The following is a 25,546-nucleotide window of genomic DNA, read 5'->3' as shown; positions in this document are numbered from 1 at the left end:
GTCCCTGATTTAGTTTTTCTCTCTCCAGATCGTTCAAGCCAGATTTTGTGCTGGTCCGCCAGCACGCCTACAGCATGACCCCGGGCGAGGACTTCAGGAGCCTCGTGATCGGCCTGCACTACGGGGCCGTTCCCAGCGTTAACTCGCTCTTCTCCATCTATAACTTCTGCAGCAAACCCTGGGTGGTGCGTTTATTATCCGTCAATACCGAGAGAACAGTCACACAGTCAGAGTTTGTTAGTGAAGCACAGGAAAAGGTTTTATGAGCACATGGCAGACACACAAAATTTGACCTATTAAAACACACACACACACACACACACACACTTTACACAAGCTTTCAACTTCTTCAATGAGAGTAAAACAGGTCTGATCTGAGCAGAAAATTTGTGTTACTTAGACAAAATATTGTTATAAAAACTTGAGTTGGAGGCTGGGACCAAACGCTCTTATTCCAAACCATCAGTTAACTAGTGTTCAGACGCTTAAACCATCAGTTAACTAGTGTTCAGATTATTAAACCAGCAGTCAACTAGCGTTCAGACGATTAAACCAGCAGTTAACTAGTGTTCAGATGATTAAACCAGCAGTTGACTAGCGTTCAGGCGCTTAAACCGGCAGTCAACTAGCGTTCAGATGCTTAAACCAGCAGTTAACTAGCGTTCAGAAGCTTAAACCATCAGTTAACTAGTGTTCAGACGCTTAAACCATCAGTTAACTAGCGTTCAGACGATTAAACCAGCAGTTAACTAGTGTTCAGATGATTAAACCAGCAGTTGACTAGCGTTCAGGCGCTTAAACCGGCAGTCAACTAGCGTTCAGATGCTTAAACCAGCAGTTAACTAGCGTTCAGAAGCTTAAACCAGTAGTTAACTAGTGTTCAGATGATTAAACCAGCAGTTGACTAGCGTTCAGGCGCTTAAACCGGCAGTTAACTAGCGTTCAGAAGCTTAAACCAGCAGTTAACTAGCGTTCAGATGCTTAAACCAGCAGTTAACTAGCGTTCAGAAGCTTAAACCAGTAGTTAACTAGTGTTCAGATGATTAAACCAGCAGTTGACTAGCGTTCAGGCGCTTAAACCGGCAGTCAACTAGCGTTCAGATGCTTAAACCAGCAGTTAACTAGCGTTCAGAAGCTTAAACCAGTAGTTAACTAGTGTTCAGATGATTAAACCAGCAGTTGACTAGCGTTCAGGCGCTTAAACCGGCAGTTAACTAGCGTTCAGAAGCTTAAACCAGCAGTTAACTAGCGTTCAGATGATTAAACCAGCAGTTAACTAGCGTTCAGAAGCTTAAACCAGCAGTTAACTAGCGTTCAGAAGCTTAAATCAGCAGTTAACTAGTGTTCAGACGCTTAAGTGTCAGACGCTTAAACTAGCAGTTAACTTAACTAGCGTTCAAACGCTTAAACCAGCAGTTAACTAGTGTTCAGATGCATAAACCAGCAGATAACTAGTGTTCAGAAGCTTAAATCAGCAGTTAACTAGCGTTCAGAAGCTTAAATCAGCACTTAACTAGTGTTCAGACGCTTAAACTAGCAGTTAACTAGCGTTCAGATGCATAAACCAGCAGTTAACTAGTGTTCAGACGCTTAAACCAGCAGTTATCTACATTAGTTAACATGAACTAATAATGAACTACACTTATACAGCATTTAATCTTTGTTATGTTAATTTCAACATTTACTAATATTTTATTAAAATCTTGTTAACATTAGTTAATGCACTGTGACATGAACAGCTGTATTTTTATTAACTAACGTTAACAAAGATGAACCTTATTGTAAAGTGTGTTACACAGCAAAAGTTCTAATTAAATATTATTCAAAAATATTTATTTCCCCAAAGACAAAAACAAAGATTATTTACTATAAAGACCATACATTATCATATATTTTCTTTAGACATAAGCCAAAATGTTACACTGCAAAACATGGTTTTCTTCTGTACAAATGTCTTAAATCAAGATGCTAGAGAAGCAAAATGACTAGATATACAGTGCATTACAATTAATGCATTAAAAACAAGGTTGCATTTGTTAACTACATTATTTAACATGAAATAAACCATTTATTAATCTTAGTTGATGTTAATATTACTAATACATTATTTAAATCTAAAGTTATATCTGTTAATATTATTTAAAAGCTAAAATGGCCTAAGAATGAACAGTTGTATTTTCATTTACTAACATAAACAAAGAATGATGAATATTGTATTAAATGTATTGTTTGTTGTTAGTTAATGTTAGTGCATTAATCGATAACTAATGTGAACTTAAAGTAAAATCTTAGTAAAATACATTATTGGCATCAAGTAAAGTGTTACCAAAGTTGTTTTAGAGGTGGAGTGAGTTTAGATGGAAGATGAGGAAGACAAACTTTGTGTTCTTTATAATAATGAATCACTCAGGAACATAAAAACGCTTGTGTTGATGTGTTTTTGTGTCTTCATTCTGCAGTTCTCTCACATGATCAAGCTCTATCAGAATCTGGGTCCAGAGAAGTTCCCGCTCAATGAGCAAACCTTCTTCCCCAACCACACACAGATGGTAAGTCACTGCTTTAACTACTTTAACTAGTCCTCCGAGAACAATAATAATGAGATAGAGCCACAGAGCCATTTTCACAATCTTTATTATAAAAATATAAAACAGAGAAATTAAAAACCGAAACATTCTTCGAAAAGCTGCTAATTGAAAAATGGTACTCTCTCTCTCTCGTCTCTTGCACACACACACACACACTTTACACAAGCTTTCAGATTCTTCAATGAGAGTAAAACAGGTCTGATCTGAGCAGAAAGTTTGTGTTACGTAGACAAAATATTGTTATAAAAACTTGAGTTGGAGGCTGAGACCGAACGCTCTTATTTTAGTTAACTAGTGTTTAGACGCTAAAACCAGCAGTTAACTAGTTTTCAGGCGCTTAAACTGGCAGTTGACTAGTTTTCAGGCGCTTAAACCAGCAGTTAACTAGCGTTCAGATGATTAAATCAGCAGTTAACTAGCGTTCAGAAGCTTAAATCAGCAGTTAACTAGCGTTCAGATGATTAAATCAGGAGTTAACTAGCGTTCAGACGCTTAAATCAGCAGTTAACTAGCGTTCAGAAGCTTAAATCAGCAGTTAACTAGCGTTCAGATGATTAAATCAGCAGTTAACTAGCGTTCAGACGCTTAAATCAGCAGTTAACTAGCGCTCAGATGATTAAACCAGCAGTTAACTAGCACTCAGACGCTTAAATCAGCAGTTAACTAGCGTTCAGACGCTTAAATCAGCAGTTAACTAGCGCTCAGATGATTAAACCAGCAGTTAACTAGCGCTCAGACGCTTAAATCAGCAGTTAACTAGCGTTCAGATGATTAAACCAGCAGTTAACTAGCGCTCAGATGATTAAATCAGCAGTTGACTAGCGTTCAGACGCTTAAATCAGCAGTTAACTAGCGCTCAGATGATTAAATCAGCAGTTGACTAGCGTTCAGACGCTTAAATCAGCAGTTGACTAGCGCTCAGATGATTAAATCAGCAGTTGACTAGCGTTCAGACGCTTAAATCAGCAGTTAACTAGCGTTCAGATGATTAAATCAGCAGTTAACTAGCGTTCAGACGCTTAAATCAGCAGTTAACTAGCGTTCAGAAGCTTAAATCAGCAGTTAACTAGCGTTCAGATGCTTAAATCAGCAGTTAACTAGCGTTCAGAAGCTTAAATCAGCAGTTAACTAGCACTCAGATGATTAAACCAGCAATTAACTAGCGCTCAGACGCTTAAATCAGCAGTTAACTAGCGTTCAGATGATTAAACCAGCAGTTAACTAGCGCTCAGATGATTAAATCAGCAGTTGACTAGCGTTCAGACGCTTAAATCAGCAGTTAACTAGCGCTCAGATGATTAAATCAGCAGTTGACTAGCGTTCAGACGCTTAAATCAGCAGTTGACTAGCGTTCAGACGCTTAAATCAGCAGTTGACTAGCGCTCAGATGATTAAATCAGCAGTTGACTAGCGTTCAGACGCTTAAATCAGCAGTTGACTAGCGTTCAGACGCTTAAATCAGCAGTTAACTAGCGTTCAGACGCTTAAATCAGCAGTTAACTAGCGTTCAGACGCTTAAATCAGCAGTTAACTAGTGCTCAGAAGCTTAAATCAGCAGTTAACTAGCGTTCAGATGCTTAAATCAGCAGTTAACTAGCGTTCAGAAGCTTAAATCAGCAGTTAACTAGCGTTCAGACGCTTAAATCAGCAGTTAACTAGCGCTCAGAAGCTTAAATCAGCAGTTAACTAGCGTTCAGATGCTTAAATCAGCAGTTAACTAGCGTTCAGATGTTTTTCCGTCTGATCTCAGCCTCCAACTGAGGAATGGAGCAGAAATTCTGATGAAATTAACATGAGTTTAGTGGTAAAAAATGATTATTCTAGCAGTTCTGATCTGATTTACTTCAATATCGATGCACGATTATTGTTTGATTCATATTCGGTACCCTCAGAATCAGGACGTATTGTGTATTGTGAATGTATTGATGAAGCATTAGATTTCTCTCATCAGCGCGGTCTAGATGTAGAAAAGACATTGATATGAAGGTGATTTATCTACTGATTATAATCTTTGTTTTAAAATAATAAAAAAATACTAGTCACAATTTCATAGCTTATATCATAAACAGCAAGAAGGAAAGAGCCAAACGCACGGGTGGCTCTGTGTTTGTGCTGGAACGAGCTGCGCTTATGCATCAAATCTAAATAACCGAAACCCAACGTTTCAGCACAATCCAGAGTGAGCATCATAAATATATACTGAACAGTATAAATCTGGCACATGACATTTATCTGCGTACATATACAATTTATATCATTTAAATCATGTTTAAAAGCAATACAGCACTATAAAAGAGCGGTATTATTGCATTCATAAATTACTTCATATCTCAGTGGGTCGTGTTAATGAGGATCAGTTCGTTTCGTTTGGGGTTACCCAGCTAACAGCTAACGTTCTCTCAACGTTGTGAACAAACGTTCTTACAACATTAATAGAACGTTCATTCAAAGTTATCTGGTCTTTAATAATGTTCTCAAAACTTTAGCACAAAAACGTTCTTTATACAGTCAAACCAAAATGTATTCAGACTCCTTCAACATTTCTCACATTATCTCAGTTTATTCGCTATAGTTTAGAGAACGGTAATAAAATATGAGCAGAACTCAGTTGATATTTGACTGGTTTTGTCCGTCCTTCTGTTAGACTGTCTCACACATGAATTATGTTGAATATCTGTCAGCTGTTAAATTTAACTACACAATTAGATAATACCAGTTTAGCTCAACCAATCACCAAGCAATGCTTCATTTTGTTCAGTCTGTGTGTAAAAAGAGCATTAGCAATTAAAGAAGAAACACTTCAGCAAAACATGATCAGCTCAAAGTGTCCGAATCATTTTTGGTCCCAAATTTGTATAGATTAGTCACTATATGAAGAATATTTGGGTATAATATGTCACAGTTTACTTGATTTTGCTCTCCTCACTTTTTTAAATGAACTATAGTGTCCTGATCACACTAGTAAAAAAAAAAAAAAAAATTATATCTGGTGTCTGAATAATTGTTGGTTTGACTGTACATCGATCATGGAGTATTTTTTTAATTAAACATTTCAGTTGGACGTTTGTTTTTAAATTTTAAATGTTGCAACTTGTTTCAGAACGTTCATGTTTGAAGAATGATACAATGTTAATGTTCCCTTAACGTTTAAAAAACTGGACGTTCATGGAACATTACTGTTCTCATAACTTAATGGGAACGTTAGCGAAACGTTATAAACAAACGTTGTTCCAGTGACATTAATAGAACGTTCGTTCAAAGTTATCTGGTCTTTAATAATGTTCTCGAAACTTTAGCACAAAAATATTCTCTATTCAAACTTTTTTTTTAAATTAATGTAACGTTTTTTAAATGTTTCTACTTGTTTCAGAACGTTCAAAAGGAACATTCCATAATGTTTGAAGAATGATACAATTTAACGCTTTTTTTAAACATTTGAAAAACTGGACGTTACGTTCTTCGAACATGTTTTAGTTAGCTGGGTAATCGCTCCAGGCCTCATGTTTCATCTAAGTGACGTGACCCGTTGCTGAACACACGTGATCTGATGTGGGGCAGTTAGTTATCGGGTGTCAGGACGGGGTCGGGGGTCGGGGGTCAGGGTTCAGGGGTCGGTGGTGTTGATGGTCACTTTGTCGCGTGTGGTCATCCCTCGGTACCAGCTGCAGTAACCCTCTTTCTGCTGAATACAGGCGTAGTGTCGGGACTGATACCCGGGGTATCCGAAGTGGGACAACATGTCGGTCCACAGGCACTCGTGTTTGGAGGTCACGAAACAGGGCAGAAAGTGGCACGGCTTAATCTGCAAACAGAGGAAAGTGTGTGTCAAGTCAAGTCTCCTTATTTATACAGCGCTTTTTACAACACACAGTGTTTCAAAGCAGAGATAACAGGAAAATAATGCAACAAAGTTTATTTCCAGAAGAAAATAGCGTCACAGTCCAGCTTAAGTTCAGTGATGGTTCATTTTTGTTGTAAACGAAATTAACGAAATTCGTCTAGTGACGCTGCCAAGATGGCGACGGCCGGCTCCGCCCACTTTGGGCTTCAAAAACGCTCTTCAGAAACACTACGGGTGACGTCACACACACTACACACTACACCCTTACTATTTACAGTTTATGGTTGAAACTGGCGGTTATGAAAAGGGGCGGGGCATTTCCCAAACACGCTCGAATCGCTCGACCAATCACAACACACTGCTCCAGCCGACCAATCAGAGCACAGTATGCTTTTCAGAGGGAGGGGCTTCATAGAGACAGGAAGTAAACAGAGCGTTACTGACAGACTGGGAAGAGAGGAGCCGCAACAATGGAGAATATGAGGAAAATAATCAACATTCCAGCAGAGAAAACGTTTTGTGTTTGTCAAAACCTGTATTATTAGAACTGTAAAGTTATTCAGTTATTTTATGGATTAGGATGTTAGACTTTGCTCTACCCAACCATGCGTTATTCATTTTATTAGTCTTTTAAAAAACCCATTAGCTCCTGCCTTCATTTCAGTGCTCGTGTTTGCTTTTGAAATGTGTGTGAGTGAAACGAGGCGGATCGAAAGGCATCTTAGAGCTGGTAAATAACAGTTTCCAGGTGTTTTATGAATGCAGGTCATTCAGAAGCGAATCCTCTTTAACCCCGAGAGCGTCTGCCGTCATCAAGTCTTTATGGAGACACACTTGTTATTTGCGACCAAATATGCATTAATTTTCTTTAACTGTCGGTGTTATTTAAGGAAGACTGAAGCGATTCCTAAGAGAACTGTGTGTCTGCATGTGTGAAACTAGATTTATTTTCCCCAAATTCCGGTTTAATCGTTAAATCAAACTGAGTAATCAGAAATCATGAAACAACAGTTCATTAAAAATGTAACAAAAATCACATTTTTAGGGCCTTTTCATTTTCCTAAATTCTGCGTTGTCCGTTTTCATGCCATTTCTGTGAATTCTAGTTAAATTTGAAGAATCAAAAAGCGTTTTTTAGGAATTCTGTGTTCGTTATCGTCATGATGCCACATGATTGTGCTTTAACTCGTGCCGTCACACGTGTTTAGCGATATACCGACGGGCGGCGCTCAGATCCAGTGATGATCTGTGGTTCTGGGTCTCAGATCTGAGTCCAACCCGGTTTGAGTTTGGCTTCTGAACCAGCGGTTTAATCCTGGTGCCAAACATCTGGATCCTGTGTGGATCATGGGAAGGCAGCAGCTCACGGATGACATTACCCAGCATGCAATAGCCGTCATTTCACCGTCTAGGTTAACTGTAGACCCGATATAGACCCGGCTGTGAGTAACACACTTCTAGCCAAAATAAATAAGATTTTGGTTACATGTTGTTTTTGCCAAAATAACTTGTGAGATGTATGATTTTCCATCATGTAAGAAAAGTCAACAGTGATTACAAGCTGTTTGGTTTCATTTCTTCACGTAATTAATTTCTTTATCTAATTGATGACTAGTTTATTCTTGGGCGATGGTTAGACGTCTATTAAATTTTAAATTTGGTTTAAATTTGGATGGATGGATAGTTTTATTTAATGCCATGTCAGAATCTAAGGCTATTTTCATGGCAAAAATTAAATTACAAAAATACAAATATCATATAAATACAATAAAACCAAGCAAATAAACACAACAAGTAATATTATCCAATTTTTAATTATCATATGATAAAAAAATCCAAAACCTTTTCACCTTCATAAAAGAGCATTCTGCTAGTATTAAACCCAGGACAGTCCAATAGAATATGTTTAACAATCTTACAACACATGCATAGAGTTGGTCTTCACCTTTACGCAAAAAAGCACGAGTCTAACTTGTGTGACCTCTGGTGAATAGCACTGGATCAGATCTAAAGAGTGATTAAAAGCCTGATATTGATGGCTATTAGACGTCTTCTAAGCGTGTTGTTGTTAAACTCACCCTGCAGTTACAGCCCAGCTGATAGCGGTGGTTGATGCCCTTCTTCTGGGCCAGAGACAAGCGTTCCCATCGCTCGTTGAAGTTACACAGGCCGGTGTAAACCTTGCCATCATGAACACGACCTGCACACACACACCAAAAGCAAAAACTCACTTAATTGTATCTCTTTTTTATCAGGAAACAAGACATTATTTCTTATGGAATTTTACTCATCTAGTAAATGCTTCTTGATTCAAGAATTTTTAGATATGATAGGCTGACCAAAGTGCTTTACAGAACAAGATTAAAAGAAGATATAACATGCATAAATAAGAGCAACGTAACTAAGAGTAACCATAAAACAGGAGTAGCTAAACAGTATCAGACTCAAATATTAATTAGTAAAACCAACTGAAGAAAAGAATCAATATATTCTTGTTTTTAAAAGAGACATGAGAGCAGAGAAGGGGCGGTTTACACATCAGTGTTCCTTCAGGAATATCCTCTCTCTCTCGGGTTAGATTAAGCAGTTAGCCGGTTATATTTGACTGTTTGTGTCTTATTATCAGAACAGCTGCGCGTCACATGATGGTTCGCTCTGTAGATGATCTCAGCGACGCTAAAGAGAGACACTATCAAGAGCCTCAGCTGATCATAAACACACGAGGCAGATTTATGCCACGAGTGTATTGGCATTGACTGATAAATATAAAAGCAATTCAAAAGACACATTTAACTCTTGTGCATCAATTTTAAAAAGTTACACATTGGTCCATAGTGGACAAAAATGTCTGTGTCAAAAAACGGTCATAAAAATTTGAAGCACAGACGTTGGGACAGAGTTTGGCCTCATGCTAAAGAAGAGCCGTGGCTGATTATTGCTGAAGTAAAAAAAATAATAATTTAAAAAGTGAAACACAAACAGTTATATAGGTTTAAGTTTATGAAAATGATTTATGAACATTATTTTATATAAAATGTATATTTTATGAAACATGGTGAACTCAAAATCAAAGCCGTAAATCTAAACGAGTGTTTGATTTGAGTTGATTTGATTTGAAATTTGAGGTTGATATCTCAAAAAATGAGCTTTCAGTGAGAGTGTGTTTGAGTGCAGGACCAATTTTTTTATTACACACATACAATCCACACACACACACACACACACACAATTATCGCTGCATAATTTGTCCAGTCGGCTCTATAATATGTAGAAGCAGAAAACAGGAATAAAGCGAGTGTTTGCTTTATAGGCCAAACCTGAGAAAATGGCACAATCTGGTTTAAATGGTTTTTAAAATTGTAAATTCTGAAGCGATGCCAAGAGAATGAGAGCCTGTTAACAGAGATTGCATCATTTTATAGTTAAATGGCCATGGGATTAAAAATTGCAGTTTAAATGGGTTTCAATGGGGACATTCCTGTCCTGAAGGTCCTGAGAGGAACTATTTTGTGTTTCTGGTGCAAAATAGAATTTTTAAAGGAAATGGGGGTGAAATAGTAAAATTCCAATATAAATACACACCTGTGCCAAAATGTATGCAGTTGGCATTAACACAGGCAAAATTATCAAGAAAATAAAACTGAAAAAGACAAAAGTCGCTCAAGGGTTAAACATGAACCCAGAGTGATGATGATGGCGCGTCTCACCTGTGATCAGGTACTGGTATTTGTTGATGTCAAACTTGACTCCGCACATGCTCTCGGTGTTGTGTGTGTAGATGTACTGCACATGCTGGATCTTGTCGAAGCCCTTGTACATCTACAACAGATGAACACAATCAGCACACACACACACACACATCAGAGCCGCTTTAAGTGATAAAAAAGTACGATATTCTCACATTTACAGTGGGAATATCTGAGGAAAAAACCTGCTGTCTATATATATATATATATTTGTCTGTTTGTGTGTGTGTGTGATATAGACAAAAAACAAAACTATTTTAAAAGAGCTTAGATGAGTTATAAATGCTTTAACTAGTCTAAAAAGAGCATAAACTAGTCTAAAAAACTCTAAAAACTAGTCAGTGTTTAAACTAGACTTAAAAAAGCAGGCTAGTTTAAAACTAGTTTAAAAGAGCTTAAATGACTAACAATAGCTTTAACTAGTCTAAAAAGAGCTTAAACTACTCTTAAAAGTGATTAAACTAGTCTGAAAAGAACATAAACGAGCCTAAAAGAGCATAAACTAGTCTAAAAATGTAAACTAGTCAGTGTTTAAACGACTTAAAAAGCAGTTTAAAACTGGTTTAAAAGAGCTAAAATGACTAACAAAAGCTTTCACTAGTCTAAAAAAAAGTGTAATGTTGTAAAAATATGTAAGTGTGTAGTAATCTCTCTGTGCTGTTCATTTATTTGTCATATATACAAATAGCAAAGACAATTTGTACATTGAAATGCATTCAGGCATTCACCAGTAGTGCAATATATACAATTCTACATACTTTAGAGAGATAGATATATATTTACAGTAAAGTATATAATATAAAATAGTAAATATGCAAAACAAATATATGTTTGAATGTTTGCTTTGTGTATTAAATAAATAAATAGTATAGTATGTGGAGTGTTTTTTAAAGTAAAAAGTTTGTGTGCAAAAACCTGCAGTAGACAGTAGAAGAGTTTATGATATATGATATATGATAAGACAGTGTGTTAAAGGTTACGGTTCGATTTACTGCATAACCGAGCGCTTGTTTTGATTTGGTCCTGTGTGAAATACAGGAACAGGGAGTCTGAGAATAAACACATCTGGGATGTTTTGTCTTTGGCCTGTGTTTAGTCTAGAGCCGGAGATTCAACCTTCACAGAAACCGTGTGATTCGAGAGCAGATCATGTGATTTATCAGCTCGTCGTCTGGGTTAAACGGCTAGTTCACCCCAAAATGAAAATTCTGTCATTAATTACCCGTAAGACAAGCACAAATTAAGATATTAAAGATATACAAGTAAAAAAAGTAATTTCTTCGCTTCTGTGTTATTGGTAGTGTTGCTCTCGTGAACGCGCGTCGGAGACTGATACAGAATAAATGACTGAATAAAGTCGATATTTAGGTTTTTTTGGCGCACAAAAAGTATTCTCATCGCTTCATAAAATCAAGGTTGAACCACTGTAGTCACTTGGACTATTTTAACGATGTCTTTCCTACCTTTCTGGGCCTTCAAATGTTCATTAAATTGCTGTCAGAGGCTAGGTTTACATGCAACCAAATAATCCGTCAGTAATGGGATTGACGGCTCGATCGGACTGAAACGCCTTCATGTAAAACACCGTAATCGATCCGATTGAGCTCGATCCCAATGGAATTTTGAGAGAACGTGCGATGAGGTAGAAATAGCGTAATGACATATGACGAGCTGGTCCTCCTGTTGAATAAAGTGTCGTATAAATGAGCGTCTCGTCCTCCTATAATCCTCCTGTCACTCAGAGTCAGTCCTGGTTTCAGACGAACTGGTTTTGGGCAGTTTTACTGTGTGATGAATATAAGCAGCGGCACAAGTTCCGAAGATGAACGTTGGGACGACATGAGGGTGAGAGTAATTGATGACAGAATTACATTTTTTGTGTGAATAACCCTTTAAAGCAGGTTTTCACACCAGCTCACCTTCATCTGTTTGACGGTGTAGCGCAGGGTCCCGAACGGACGGTCGTCCATGAGCTTCTTGCCCACCACTTTTGCCCTGATCACTGCAAAACAGACACACAGATCAGAATCCCAGAATGCATTGAGACAGGTGGGGGGGGGGACAGAAATGCATGAGAAATGTGCTTTTTTATGGCTTAAATAACTAATTTATTTACTATTTATTCAACTCAACTAATTTATGCTCTTTTTAGACTAGTTTATGCTTTTTTAGTCTATATCACAGACATACACAAACATATATATATATGACAACAGTTTTTCCTCAGATATTCCCACTGTAAATGTGTGTCACAGATTTCCTATTCAGAAAGTGTGTGAAGTGTGTGTGTGTGTGTGTGTGTGAGTGTGTGTGTGTGTGAGTGTGTGTGAGTGTGTGTGTGTGAGTGTGTGTGTGTGAGTGTGTGTGTGTGTGTGTGAGTGTGAGTGTGTGTGTGTGTGTGTGAGAGTGTGTGTGTGAGTGTGTGTGTGTGTGTGTGTGTGTGTGTGTGTGTGGAACTAGACTGCTTCCTCAGAGACGGCAGAACGAGGCCATGTCAATACGAATGTCCTCTTCCCATAATCCCCTGCAAACACACTCGAGTCTCCCCGTCTGTAACCTGACACGCGTGTGTGTGTGTCCCGTCGCCCATCACGCATGACACACTCGAGTGACGCCTCGTTTACAGCGGTCAATGTCCAGGTCTGACAGAGACCGGCGCTGGAATGCTTGTTATCTTCCACTGCTGGAATTTCCTTCCCAGAATTCTTTGAGGCTCACATTCCTCAGACCAGTGAAAAAACCAGAGGAAAAGTTCATTCCTCCCGCCATCATCAGGGAACAGGGAACGCTCTGGTTAAAGTCTAGGGGTGACCGAGCTTTTTCCATAACCGCACCGAAACTCTGGAACGGTTCACCGATTCATATCAGAACTGCAGCAACATTACATATTTAAATTAAAATTAAAAACGTATCTCTTTTCTGTAGCCTATAACTTGCTGTTCTTTTAATTGTGCTTTATAAATAAATTGAGATTGCAAAGTTATGACCAAACGTAACATTAATAGAATGTTCGATCAACGTTATCTGGTTTTTAAATTTCAATATAATACATTAAGTTTTATTTATAGATATTATTTAATGGACCTGAGCTAATATGTTGTTATATATACTGATGTTAAATATGTTAAATACTGTAAGAAATGAATGTATTATCTAATGGGACCGAAGCGTTACGTCTCCTTGGTCGCCGTTGGCTTTTGGCTTGCTTAGTTGTGGACATTTAATTTAATATTCAATAATATTATTGATCTGATGACACCATCATATGAGAACTGAACTGAGCTGGACGATGACATCACGGTTTCTCCAGAGCGGATATATATATATATAAATGAACTAAATTACTAACTTTTTTACAACACAAATGAACCATCACTGAACTTCCTCAAGCTGGACTGAGACGCTATTTTCTTCTAGACACAAACTTTGTTGCATTATTGTCCTGTTATCTCTGTAAAGCTGCTCTGAAACACTCTGTGTTGTAAAAAGCGCTGTATAAATAAAGGAGACTTGACTTGAAAAGGTTTGACCTCTCGTCAGAGTTCAGAGGTCACGCCGTTGAACTCCAGTGCGAGGTCTAGAGCCGCGCTCTGATTGGCTGTGAGCCGCTGTGCCGGTTTTCTGGAACTCTCTCGTGACTCGAATGTTTATGTAACCCAATTCCTGTGAAGTCCACCTGTCCAGCCCTCGGCCTGGCCCACGGGCTCGATCCTCACGGCTATATTTAAGAGCCCCTCCATAAGCCTCTGAATCATACATGAAAGCCCAGAGCCGGCACCCGCTGTGAGTTATGCATATTCATGAGCCGCACACAAATCTGACTTACATTTGGGAAAGTAGGTGGCCGTCCGCTCAGAGAGGTAAATGGGTTAACGTGCAGAAATCTAATTCTGCGCAGGGAAACTCTCATGATTCGTATGACAAAACTAGTGATCCTTATCACATTTAGTCAACCAATCCTGTTTTTATTTAACTAAAAGACGACATTTTACTCAATTAACACTATTTTAGTAGGGATGCACGTTATATCGGCCACCACATCGGTATCGGCCATTTTTAATGTTATCGTTATCGGCCTGATAGAAAAAAATGTGGCCGATATATTAAAGCCAATAAATTATTTCTAGTGATGCACCGATATGAAAATTTTGACCGATACCGATAATTTTTTATATTTGAAAGCCGATAACCGATATATTTGCAGATAAATATATTTTTATATAATTTTTGAGAGCCTGATTAGAAGAACAAAAGTCTCACCATTAAAATCCATGACCCAAACACACAATTATGATGTTCTTGTTATAATGTTATGTAGCCGATATGACAGACTTGCGCTGAACCGTATTTTCCTTTTTTTTAAGTGATTCCAATCATATTTCCAGCAATTCAAACCCATCATGTTGAACAGTGCGCATCTGAAGAGTCTCAGCTGAAGGAAATAATACATTATTTATCGGCTTTAATATATCGGCCAAATTTTCTTATTGTGACAATAACAATAACATTAAAAATGAACATTTATCGGCCGATACCGATATGGCGGCCGATATATCGTGCATCCCTAATTATCTCCTTCAGCTGAGACTCTTCAGATGTTCAGCATTATATCTTTGAATTTCTGGAAATATGATGGGAATCACTTCAAAAAAGGAAAATACGGTTCAGTGCAAGTCTGTCATGTCAGCTACATAAAATTATGAGACCATTATAATTGTGTGTTAAAATCAAATGTTGATTTTAATGGTGAGACTTTTGTTTTTGTAATCAGGCTCTTAAAAATGTTATAAAAATTTGGATTTAGATTTATCGGCAAATATATCGGTTATCGGCTTTCAAATGTAAAAAATTATCGGCATCGGCCAAAATTTCACATCAGTGCGTCTCTATATTTTAGTCATGCTGCATAAAGTTTACAATTTTTGCTCAAAATTGTTATCTTGATGAACTTTTTGCACTTTAAGCACTAATCAAGAAAACACATGACTAGTTTCCTGATTTGCAATATTATCATTAACATTATGAAAACTTGTAAAACTCTTAAAAGCTAAAACAGTGAAATTCCTAATTGTAATTAAAATTCCAAACTATGTTCAAGTTTTTCTATTAAAACAGGAAAAAAAAAGACTTTGTATTTTCACACAGAGGTTGCGCAAGTTCATTTATTCAGCAACCACAATAAAGTCGAGACTCATGTTTGGATTTATTACAGTTCATCATAACTGAAGGTTTAATCTCAGATTTAGTCGTGGAGGAACGTGGACTGGCTGTACGACACGATATCTCAAAGAACTGTCATGTTTTCAGATCACCATGCAGAGAGAGCACGAGCGCACGGTTGCCAGATTGAGAAGATTAAGTAAAATACCAAGCAGAAAATGTGACCTTTTATGAGCAAAGCTCTGATTGGGGGATTTAAACTCTTGGCATCTGGCAACCACAAGCTTGAAAGTTCATAGAGGCTTGTTAAAAACTTGTTTTAATTACATATTAGTCTCGTGTTTGTCCAATAGTGAGATAGTCAGTAGCTATGTTTTCATTCAAAGTTTCACAAACACCAAACCAACATTTGAGCTGCTGCGATGCCATTGGTCCGCTGATTACTCCAGTGATCCGATCACAGCCTCCGCTGAGGTTTTTATTGCGCATCGAGTGATTTATTCAGTAAATGTGTTTCCATCGTAGCTTATGCACAAAAAATGTATCTACCTCAATTAAGTGCATAGCATACGTCTGAGTGTGTTTATGCGATATCACAAGAACATTTTTCGATGTAGTTTTTGTTAACAAAATAACTATATATCACACGGTAGATCTCGCCACAAGATCATGCCTTAAAATGCGAATGCAATGCAAGTGCCTTGATAAAAGCATCTGCCAGATTGGTAAATGATTTTCCATTTATGTACGAGTTTGTGTGATGTTTAACCAGAGCATCTCACCCCATCGCCACGTCAGATGGGAACCAGACCTCCGTTGGCAGGGTATTAAACTCCAGGGGCCAAAGTGTAGGGCAAAACACTAATCTGGAGCTTGAAAGGCCTTCAGAGTGAATAGAGCGTTTCAATTGCCTTCAAAAGCCCTGCCAACTGAGGCTACATGCGAGATCGGCGCTGCTAAACTCATTCTGGAGGCCGTGTTGGCAGAACACCGCTATAATGGCGCGGGAAAGGCATGTTTAATGTGTGTCGATGAGGAATGTGTGTCTGGCGCTGATGCTCTTTCACAGTTTGTGCATGTGCTGTTCTTCTGTCCCTGTGATTTGATGATTTAAGGAGCACATTTGCACATTTGTGATTCATCTCCCGTGAGTTGATTACAGAGCGCGAGGCACTTAAACACGCGAGTCATAAATCATCCATCCGCCCGACGCTTTGAAGTCAAACGAGGGAAACGAGACTGATAAACGGCCTGATCTTACATCACTAAGCAGCAATAGTTGAGCACAGTGATGCAACGAATGTTCGCAACCCAGAATATTTAGATTTTTGTTTGTTTGTTAGTTAGGTGGAAAAAAATAACTCTTAAAATAAAAAAAATAAAATATAAATATAAAAAATATATTGCATATTAATTATATTTTTACTGATTTAACATACAAAAATTTGGTGTATAAAATTTTTCACTCAGAAATTGCTAGTAAATTTCACAATTACAGCAAGTAACGCATTGGATTCAAACATGAAATTTAGTTTTTCCTTGTAAAACACACTCCGGTAATTTTAGTTTTATTTACAGCTTAGAAAAAAAAAAGTTTTTACATTGTACATTTGAACTAATCTGAAGTTTTTATTACAGCCACTGTTTTAATGTTCATATTATATATATCCGGTTTTGGTTTTCCAAAACATTTATCATTAAAAACGGCATTATGTGCAGTTTAAATGTTTGGATACAACTTGATTATTACAGAAATCTTATTTTTGAAATCTTTTTAAAGTTTAAAAACGTCCTAATGTGCAATTTAAACATTTGGATACAACTCAGTTTGTTGATTATTAAAACCATAATTTGATTAATTATGTTATTTTTTCAAAATTTTTATTTCTGTTGCATTCACTGATTTCGGTGCATTATTAATTGTGCGGTTTCTCGCCTCATATAGATTTAAAGCGCATGTTCCATTCTCTGCAGCTCTTTGTTACCCAGAAGCCATTGCTCCATCTGATGCCTCTGGAAATATGTTACACATGGCAGCGGAAAGCAAAGCCTCTTGCATTCTGTAGTTCTGGAGGAAATCTGTGCGCCTGGCGTCCCGCCACTGATTCAGACACGCTCACAATAGCCACAGTCTTTGCCTTTCATACAGCATGAATACCAGCACAAAGCCAAAGTCACATTTTATGGGACATCTCAATATCTAGTTTATCCACAAACACATCATCAGTATGCAAGTCATACGTGGCCTCTTAACCAGACAGTCCGGCTCCCATTTCATCTGAGCGGGACCTTGAAACCCGTTAAACGTAGCAGGACATGCTAAAGTCAACATGAAACGCTGTTAAAATAAACCGATTATATTCTATCTGAAAGGTGATTGATAACTGAAGAGGGACTGATTATGTATTTAAGGAAGATGATGATGAGGAAGTTGTATTTTGACCAGAAAGTGCATTAAGTCCATTATAATGTGTTCAGGAACCCAAATCTGAGCAAAATCACCAATATTTCTAAACAATTACCTAGTTTTTAATAGTGTATAAAATTTACCCTGTTTACCTTGTATCTTGAAATAGATTCATTTTTATTGTTATGAGATGATTAAAGGCCCGTTCGCACCAATGAACGTTAACTATATACGTTTTATTAATCGTTGTAAGTCTGTCAGAATGGTGATATTTACATCGTTATAATGACAGAGGAACGATATCGCTGGAATCACTTTCGGAGCGATTTTTTGCTGATGAACGATAAAAACACTGACAGCCAATCGGAAAGAACGCCAAAAACACTGACAGCCAATCAGAATCCATCCTGCTTTAAAGAGCGCGAGCATTTAAAGTGACAGACAACAAAACTGCCGCACGTTTATGATAAACAGAACTATATCGTCCGTTGCTGTGAGGCTAATATAATTATCGTTATAGATATTACTATAGTTTTCGTTATTGGTGTGAACGAGCCTTAACTCTTAGAGAATAGCAGAGTAACACCACAACTATAACGATAAAGTCACAGAGGTACGATATTGCTGGAATCACTTTCAGAACATTTTTTCCAGCTGAAAAAAACACTGACAGCGAATCAGAATGAACGATAAAAACACTGACAGCCAATCAGAATCCGTCCTGCTTTAAAGAGCGCGAGCATTTAAAGAGACAGACATCAAAACTGCAGCGCTTATAATAAACAGAACGATAACGTCACGCTAATATAGTTATTATTATAGTTTTCGTTTAACTGATTAGGATTTAAACTGATTAGATTTAAATAATTTTATTCATTAAAGTCTTTTTTAAATCAGAGAAGCCCTGATCTCAGGGTTAATGGTTTTCTGCTAGTTTCTATCATTTGTGCAGTGATTGAGATATATTACTGCGGTGAACTAACTAACGTTAGACCTCATCATCTCTGTCTTCATTAACGTAAACCCTTCTGAAAACATCACAGATATTCTGACATACTTAACATGAAGATCACTTCAGATGGACTAAATCTCAGTCACTGATGATACAGGCGCACAGATGAGCCCAGAAGATGAAGTTTCTCGTTGTAAAGAAAGCTTGCATATTTAGTGAGCTTCATTCATATTCCGCTTGCTTGTTGATAGTTTGCATAATCAGACGCGCAATTTAGCAGTTTGCGTTCATATTCCGCGCTAATGTGTTCGCCTGTATATAGTTTGCTCTTTAAACATCACTGTATTGGTCCATTAAACGTTTTAGAAACTCTAAACATCCTAATAATAGTATATTTTAGGATCACTTATTTATCAAATAAGAGGGAAAAGTGTGGAAAACAACATCTCCAGTTGCGTTCAGCGTTCGCGTTTGTTGCCATGGATACCGCAAAAACTTTCCGCGTCTCGTGTTTGCGTGTAAACGCGCAATGACGCACTTGAGTTTAAACGATATTATATCTTATGATGAGGCGTTATAACATATAATGAGGCGTTATAACACACCGCTATAGGGAAACAGACGCGCTCGGGTGAAGAACATCTGCGCGCGCTGATGTTGAGTAAATATGCGCTGACTGTTACATAATATGCATCTCACAGTGCTGTATTATGAATAACTCGCTGCTCACTCACACACACACACACACACACACACTCTCTCTTACCGATGTCGGAGTTGCAGTACGCGTCCTGTGGATGAGACATCGCGCATGAACACGCGTCCGACGCCTGGTTCATCAGACACACGAGAGACAGCAGGAGAGACACGAGCACTAAACACGGCTTCATGCTGAAGATTAATAATCACACTTTCTGTCAGCGCTTCAGACGCGAGGTACATATAGTGCGCGCGCGGTGACGTCACGCGCGAGCGCTGCAGCCGTCGACCAATCACAGCGCGCCCATTAACATTACAGGCGCATGACGTAATGGAAGTGACTTCATAAAGATTCTGTTTTTTTTGTTATTTTTTCGCCTGTGTTTTGAGGTTTGTGTTCAGACACACGGTTCCACTATGAGGCTGCAGATCGAGACGGAAAAAAACGAGTCTTTGTGGAAAGAGAGCATGAATAACATGTTACGAGACTGTGGCTTTCATCAGAAACCCACCCAAAGAAACCTCAGTGACTCACTTGTGTTGATCTGCAATTTGAGCACAACTCCTCATTCTGTATTACTGCACTGTAAGGAACATATGATTAATAAAGTCAATGAAATTGATGTATTGGAATTATGTGGTAACCAAACATCGAATTAATTTAGTTGTCAACATTAACGCATTTATTAATGTTAATTATAACATGAACAAAATTAACAGTTAACATTAAAATTAATAAATACTTTAACAAATACGTAATTTAGTTGAAAAACACTATTTAACATGTATTTATTGGTGTTAATTATAACGTGAACTATAATTATGAACAGTTAACATTAACAAAAGTTATTAAATACTGTAATAAACTTTATTTTCTATATAGCACCTTTAAAAGTTTCATCTCAAAGCGCTTAACAAAATAAGAAAAAATAAAAGAGAAATACAACAATATAAAAGAAAAGCATTCATAAAAGAGAAGTTCATTCAAATATACAATACAAATATAAAACATGTTATCAAAGCAAATCCATAATTAAATTATTAATTACAACAAATACGTAACCAAAAATCGAATTAATTTAGTTGAAAAACACTTTCCATTTGTTCACACCATTTAACATGTATTTATTGGTGTTAATTATAACATGAACTATAATTATGAACAGTTAACTGTAATAATAATAATTATTATTATTAATTAAATTATTGCTCATGCATTGATTCATTTTGTTTCCAGTTTTTATGCTGGTGTTTATTCAGCATTAATAAGCTTTTGTTTGTATGATCATATGAGGCGGGTGATGCACATTCTCCTGCACTTCGCTCATGTTTTCCTTGTGGTTTATATTACATTTGACTCACTTAATAGTAGACGCTATTCATATTCACTATTTCATCATTTTGCAAATATTTAAATGCGATTATGGCAGATTGGGTCTGGTTTCTCAGACTGAACTGCACATTCTTCATGTGTTGATTCAGTTACTCAGAGTTTCTGTGATGGAAAACTGCAGATCTGCTCCTAAGAATCCCATAATCCTCCATAAATACTCACAAACGAGCTGTACTGATCTTAATCTCGGTGTGTTTGGGAGATATCTCAGCCGCTCTACTGTACACTTTACTGTACTGAACCTGAGGAGGAATTAATCTCCGGAATGACTGCAGCTTTACGTCTTCGGCTCAGGACACGCATGTGAATGCGGAGTTCGGGAGAAGTGTTGTGTGGAACTCATTACAAGTAACTTGAGTTATGTAATCAGATTACTTTTTCAAGTAACTAGTAAAGTAACGCATTACTTTTTCAGTTTACAGCAAAATATCTAAGTTACTTTTTCAAATAAGTAACGCTAATTACTTTTACACATTATTATTGACTGACAGCTCTCCTGTCCTCATGCTGAGAGAAATAAAGTGAGGTGTGTGTGTGTGTGTGTGTGGGGTGGGGGGGGGGGGGGTGTGTGTGTGTGTGTGTGTGTGTGTGTGTGTGTGTGTGCGCACGAAAACATTCAGTATTCCTCAAAATGAATAAAAACAGTAAAATGCAATTTTACACAAAACTTTTATAATTAACTATATTTAAATTATACAAATAAATTTTATGTATTTAATCTCACTTTATTAACCAATGTCTTTGCTGCTGACCTTCGATGATCTAATTCAACCATACTACTGTACTCTACTGTACTCTACTATACTGTACCTTTACTGTAATGTACCTTTACTGTACTCTACATCTACTGTACTCTACTGTACTCTACCTCTACTGTACTCTACTGTACACTAATCTACTGTACTCTACCTCTACTGTACTCCACTGAACGCTACTCTACTGTACTCTACTGTACTCTACATCTACTGTACTCTACCTCTACTGTACTCTACTGTACTCTACTCTACTGTACACTACTCTACCTCTACTGTACTCTACTCTACTGTACTCTACCGCTACTCTACTGTACACTACTCTACCTCTACTGTACTCTACATCTACTGTACTCTACATCTACTGTACTTGACGGTACTCTACCTCTACTGTACTCTACTGTACCGCACGCTACTGTACTCTACTCTACCTCTGCTGTACTCTACTGTACACTACTGTACTCTACCTCTACTGTACTCTACTCTACTCTACTGTACTCTACTCTACCTCTACTGTACTCTACTCTACCTCTACTGTACTCTACTCTACCTCTACTCTACTCTACCTCTACTGTACTCTACATCTACTGTACTCTACCTCTACTGTACTCTACTGTACTCTACTCTACTGTACTCTACCGCTACTCTACTGTACACTACTCTACCTCTACTGTACTCTACTCTACTGTACTCTACCGCTACTCTACTGTACACTACTCTACCTCTACTGTACTCTACATCTACTGTACTTGACGGTACTCTACCTCTACTGTACTCTACTGTACCGCACGCTACTGTACTCTACTCTACCTCTGCTGTACTCTACTGTACACTACCTCTACTGTACTCTACTCTACCTCTACTGTACTCTACTCTACTGTACTCTACTCTACCTCTACTGTACTCTACTCTACCTCTACTCTACTCTACTCTACCTCTACTCTACTCTACCTCTACTGTACTCTACTCTACTGTACTCTGCCTCTACTGTACTCTACATCTACTGTACTCTACCTCAACTGTACTCTGCCTCTACTGTACTCTACATCTACTGTACTTGACTGTACTCTACCTCTTCTGTACTCTACTCTACTCTACTCTACCTCTACTGTACTCTACTGTACTGTACTGTACTGTACTCTACACTACTGTACACTACTGTACTCTACTCTACTGTACTCTACCTCTTCTGTACTCTACTCTACTGTACTCTACTGTACTCTACCTCTACTGTACTCTACTCTACCTCTACTCTACCTCTACTGTACTCTACTCTACTGTACTGTACTGTACTCTACACTACTGTACACTACTGTACTCTACTCTACTGTACTCTGCCTCTACTGTACTCTACCTCTTCTGTACTCTACTCTACTGTACTCTACCTCTACTGTACCTCTACTCTACCTCTACTGTACTCTACTCTACTGTACTCTACTCTACCTCTACTGTACTCTACTCTACCTCTACTGTACTCTACTCTACCTCTACTCTACCTCTACTGTACTCTACTCTACTGTACTCTGCCTCTACTGTACTCTACATCTACTGTACTCTACTGTACTCTACCTCAACTGTACTCTGCCTCTACTGTACTCTACATCTACTGTACTTGACTGTACTCTACCTCTTCTGTACTCTACTCTACCTCTACTCTACCTCTACTGTACTCTACTCTACTGTACTGTACTGTACTCTACACTACTGTACACTACTGTACTCTACTCTACTGTACTCTGCCTCTACTGTACTCTACCTCTTCTGTACTCTACTCTACTGTACTCTACTGTACTCTACCTCTTCTGTACTCTACTCTACTGTACACTACTGTACTCTACTCTACTGTACTCTGCCTCTACTGTACTCTACCTCTTCTGTACACTACTGTACTCTACTCTACTGTACTCTACATCTACTGTACTCTACTGTACTCTACCTCTTCTGTACTCTACTCTACTGTACTCTACCTCTACTGTACTCTGCCTCTACTGTACTCTACATCTACTGTACTCTACCTCTACTGTACTCTACTGTACTCTACCTCTACTGTACTCTACCTCTACTGTACTCTACTCTACTGTACTCTACCTCTACTGTACTCTACTGTACTCTACCTCTTCTGTACTCTACTGTACTCTACCTCTACTGTACTCTGCCTCCACTGTACTCTACATCTACTGTACTCTACCTCTACTGTACTCTACTGTACTCTACCTCTACTGTACTCTACCTCTACTGTACTCTACCTCTACTGTACTCTACTCTACTGTACTCTACCTCTACTGTACTCTACTGTACTCTACCTCTTCTGTACTCTACTCTACTGTACTCTACTGTACTCTGCCTCTACTGTACTCTGCCTCTACTGTACTCTACATCTACTGTACTCTACTGTACTCTACCTCTACTGTACTCTGCCTCTACTGTACTCTACATCTACTGTACTTGACTGTACTCTACCTCTTCTGTACTCTACTGTACTGTACGCTACTCTACTGTACTCTACTCTACTGTACTCTACTGTACTCTACACTACTGTACACTACTGTACTCTACTGTACTCTACCTCTTCTGTACTCTACTCTACTGTACTCTACTGTACTCTGCCTCTACTGTACTCTGCCTCTACTGTACTCTACATCTACTGTACTCTACTGTACTCTACCTCTACTGTACTCTACATCTACTGTACTCTACTGTACTCTGCCTCTACTGTACTCTACATCTACTGTACTCTACTGTACTCTACCTCTACTGTACTCTGCCTCTACTGTACTCTACATCTACTGTACTTGACTGTACTCTACCTCTTCTGTACTCTACTGTACTGTACGCTACTCTACTGTACTCTACTCTACTGTACTCTACTGTACTGTACTGTACAGGAGTAAATATGCATTTCCTTCATCCTGAGGATTATTTAGTTTTGGTGTGAAAATAGTGAAACATTTGCCAAAAATATAACTTTTTTTTGTTGTTATTAAAAAACAAGCAAGCCCAGCCCAGAGGAGAAAAGGTAACGCAAAAGTAATGTAACGCATAACATCATAAAAAGTAACTAAGTAAATTTTTTGGGGAGTAACGCAATATTGTAATGCATTACTTTTAAAAGTCAAGTCAAGTCACCTTCATTTATATAGCGCTTTTAACAATATAGATTGTTTCACAGCAGCTTTACAGTGCACTGTAAAAAAGTATTTTCATGATTTATCATCACAACTTTTTATCTTTTGTCAAATCAACTTAGATAATTAATGTGGTTCAGATAACAAAATATTTTGAGTGTATGTTAATCAAACCAATCTCCTTCTTGTATTAACTTAATTTTTTTTAATTTTTATTTCAATGAACTCAAAATTTTAAGGCAACCAGGAAACTTACTTTTTTACATTAAACCAACAATAACTTTTTACAGTGATAATAGGAGATTACAGTAACAGAGATTGTTTCGGCTTTACAGCAGCTCTAGAATAAAGTTATTGTCCAGATAAAGTTAGTTTTGATTGATTCACTTCCGTCGCAAAGATCATTAGTTATTAACTTGCTTACACGACAGCGCTCTAACAGAAAACCCTAACGCACTCCGCCCGCTCAGAAAAAGTAAGTTTCCCCAACACTGTTTGGGATGTTTGGGATGTTGGGATGAGTGTGTGTCTATATTTGTTCTCCCGAATGGAGTCCGTGAGTCAGAGGAAATGTTTCTGCTGTTACAGAGTCCATCGGGAGAACGAGAGAATGACGTCGAGCTCAGAAACACACACTTCAGCAAACTCTGCTTTATCTGCTGCATCAGACGCTTGTGATGTCACTCATATCGGGGTCCGGGGCCTTCAGGGCCGAGGGGGGGGGGGGGGGGTTGCTTAGAGAGAAGCAGTGCAAAACACAAATAAATACATTTGATTAAAATAAAATATTAACTAAAATTAATCAATAAATGCATTTTTTTTTAAATAAATAAGAAATTAATACAATTAAATAAATTGATTCAAATACATTTAATCAAAATGT

General features: G+C 37.8%; 2 protein-coding genes across 2 annotated transcripts in view; one reads left to right on the top strand and one right to left on the bottom strand.

The window, feature by feature from the left end:
- syn3 (synapsin III) overlaps positions 1-25,546 on the top strand; it is a 56,478-nt gene that overhangs the window by 15,890 nt on the left and 15,042 nt on the right. The window contains exons 5-6 of the mRNA XM_084111273.1: positions 29-185; positions 2,460-2,549. Coding sequence (XP_083967399.1) covers positions 29-185; positions 2,460-2,549 — 247 coding nt within the window. The remainder of the gene's footprint in view (positions 1-28; positions 186-2,459; positions 2,550-25,546) is intronic.
- On the bottom strand, positions 2,617-19,668 carry LOC311080966 (metalloproteinase inhibitor 3). The gene is made up of 5 exons (XM_084111274.1): positions 19,461-19,668; positions 12,095-12,177; positions 10,137-10,248; positions 8,508-8,629; positions 2,617-6,390 (listed from the first exon to the last, which is right to left on the bottom strand). The coding sequence occupies exons 1-5, from the start codon at positions 19,582-19,584 to the stop codon at positions 6,193-6,195; spliced, it is 639 nt and encodes a 212-aa protein (XP_083967400.1). The 5' UTR covers positions 19,585-19,668; the 3' UTR covers positions 2,617-6,192.

Source organism: Abramis brama, assembly GCF_963993115.1.
Source record: "Abramis brama genome assembly, chromosome: 4".
Taxonomy (NCBI): Eukaryota; Metazoa; Chordata; class Actinopteri; order Cypriniformes; family Leuciscidae; genus Abramis; species Abramis brama.
Note: the sequence above shows the minus strand (reverse complement) of the source record. Positions and strands in the feature narration are given on the sequence as shown.

What these genes read in the sequence shown, in the direction of transcription:
- LOC311080966 (XM_084111274.1), bottom strand. Translation starts at nt 19,584, where the DNA reads ATGAAGCCGTGTTTAGTGCTCGTGTCTCTCCTGCTGTCTCTCGTGTGT. An exon ending in GTACTGCAACTCCGACATCG is followed by an intron (nt 12,178 to 19,460) that starts GTAAGAGAGAGT and finishes TCTGTTTTGCAG; the next exon opens with TGATCAGGGCAAAAGTGGTG. An exon ending in ACACCGTCAAACAGATGAAG is followed by an intron (nt 10,249 to 12,094) that starts GTGAGCTGGTGT and finishes CATCTGTTGTAG; the next exon opens with ATGTACAAGGGCTTCGACAA.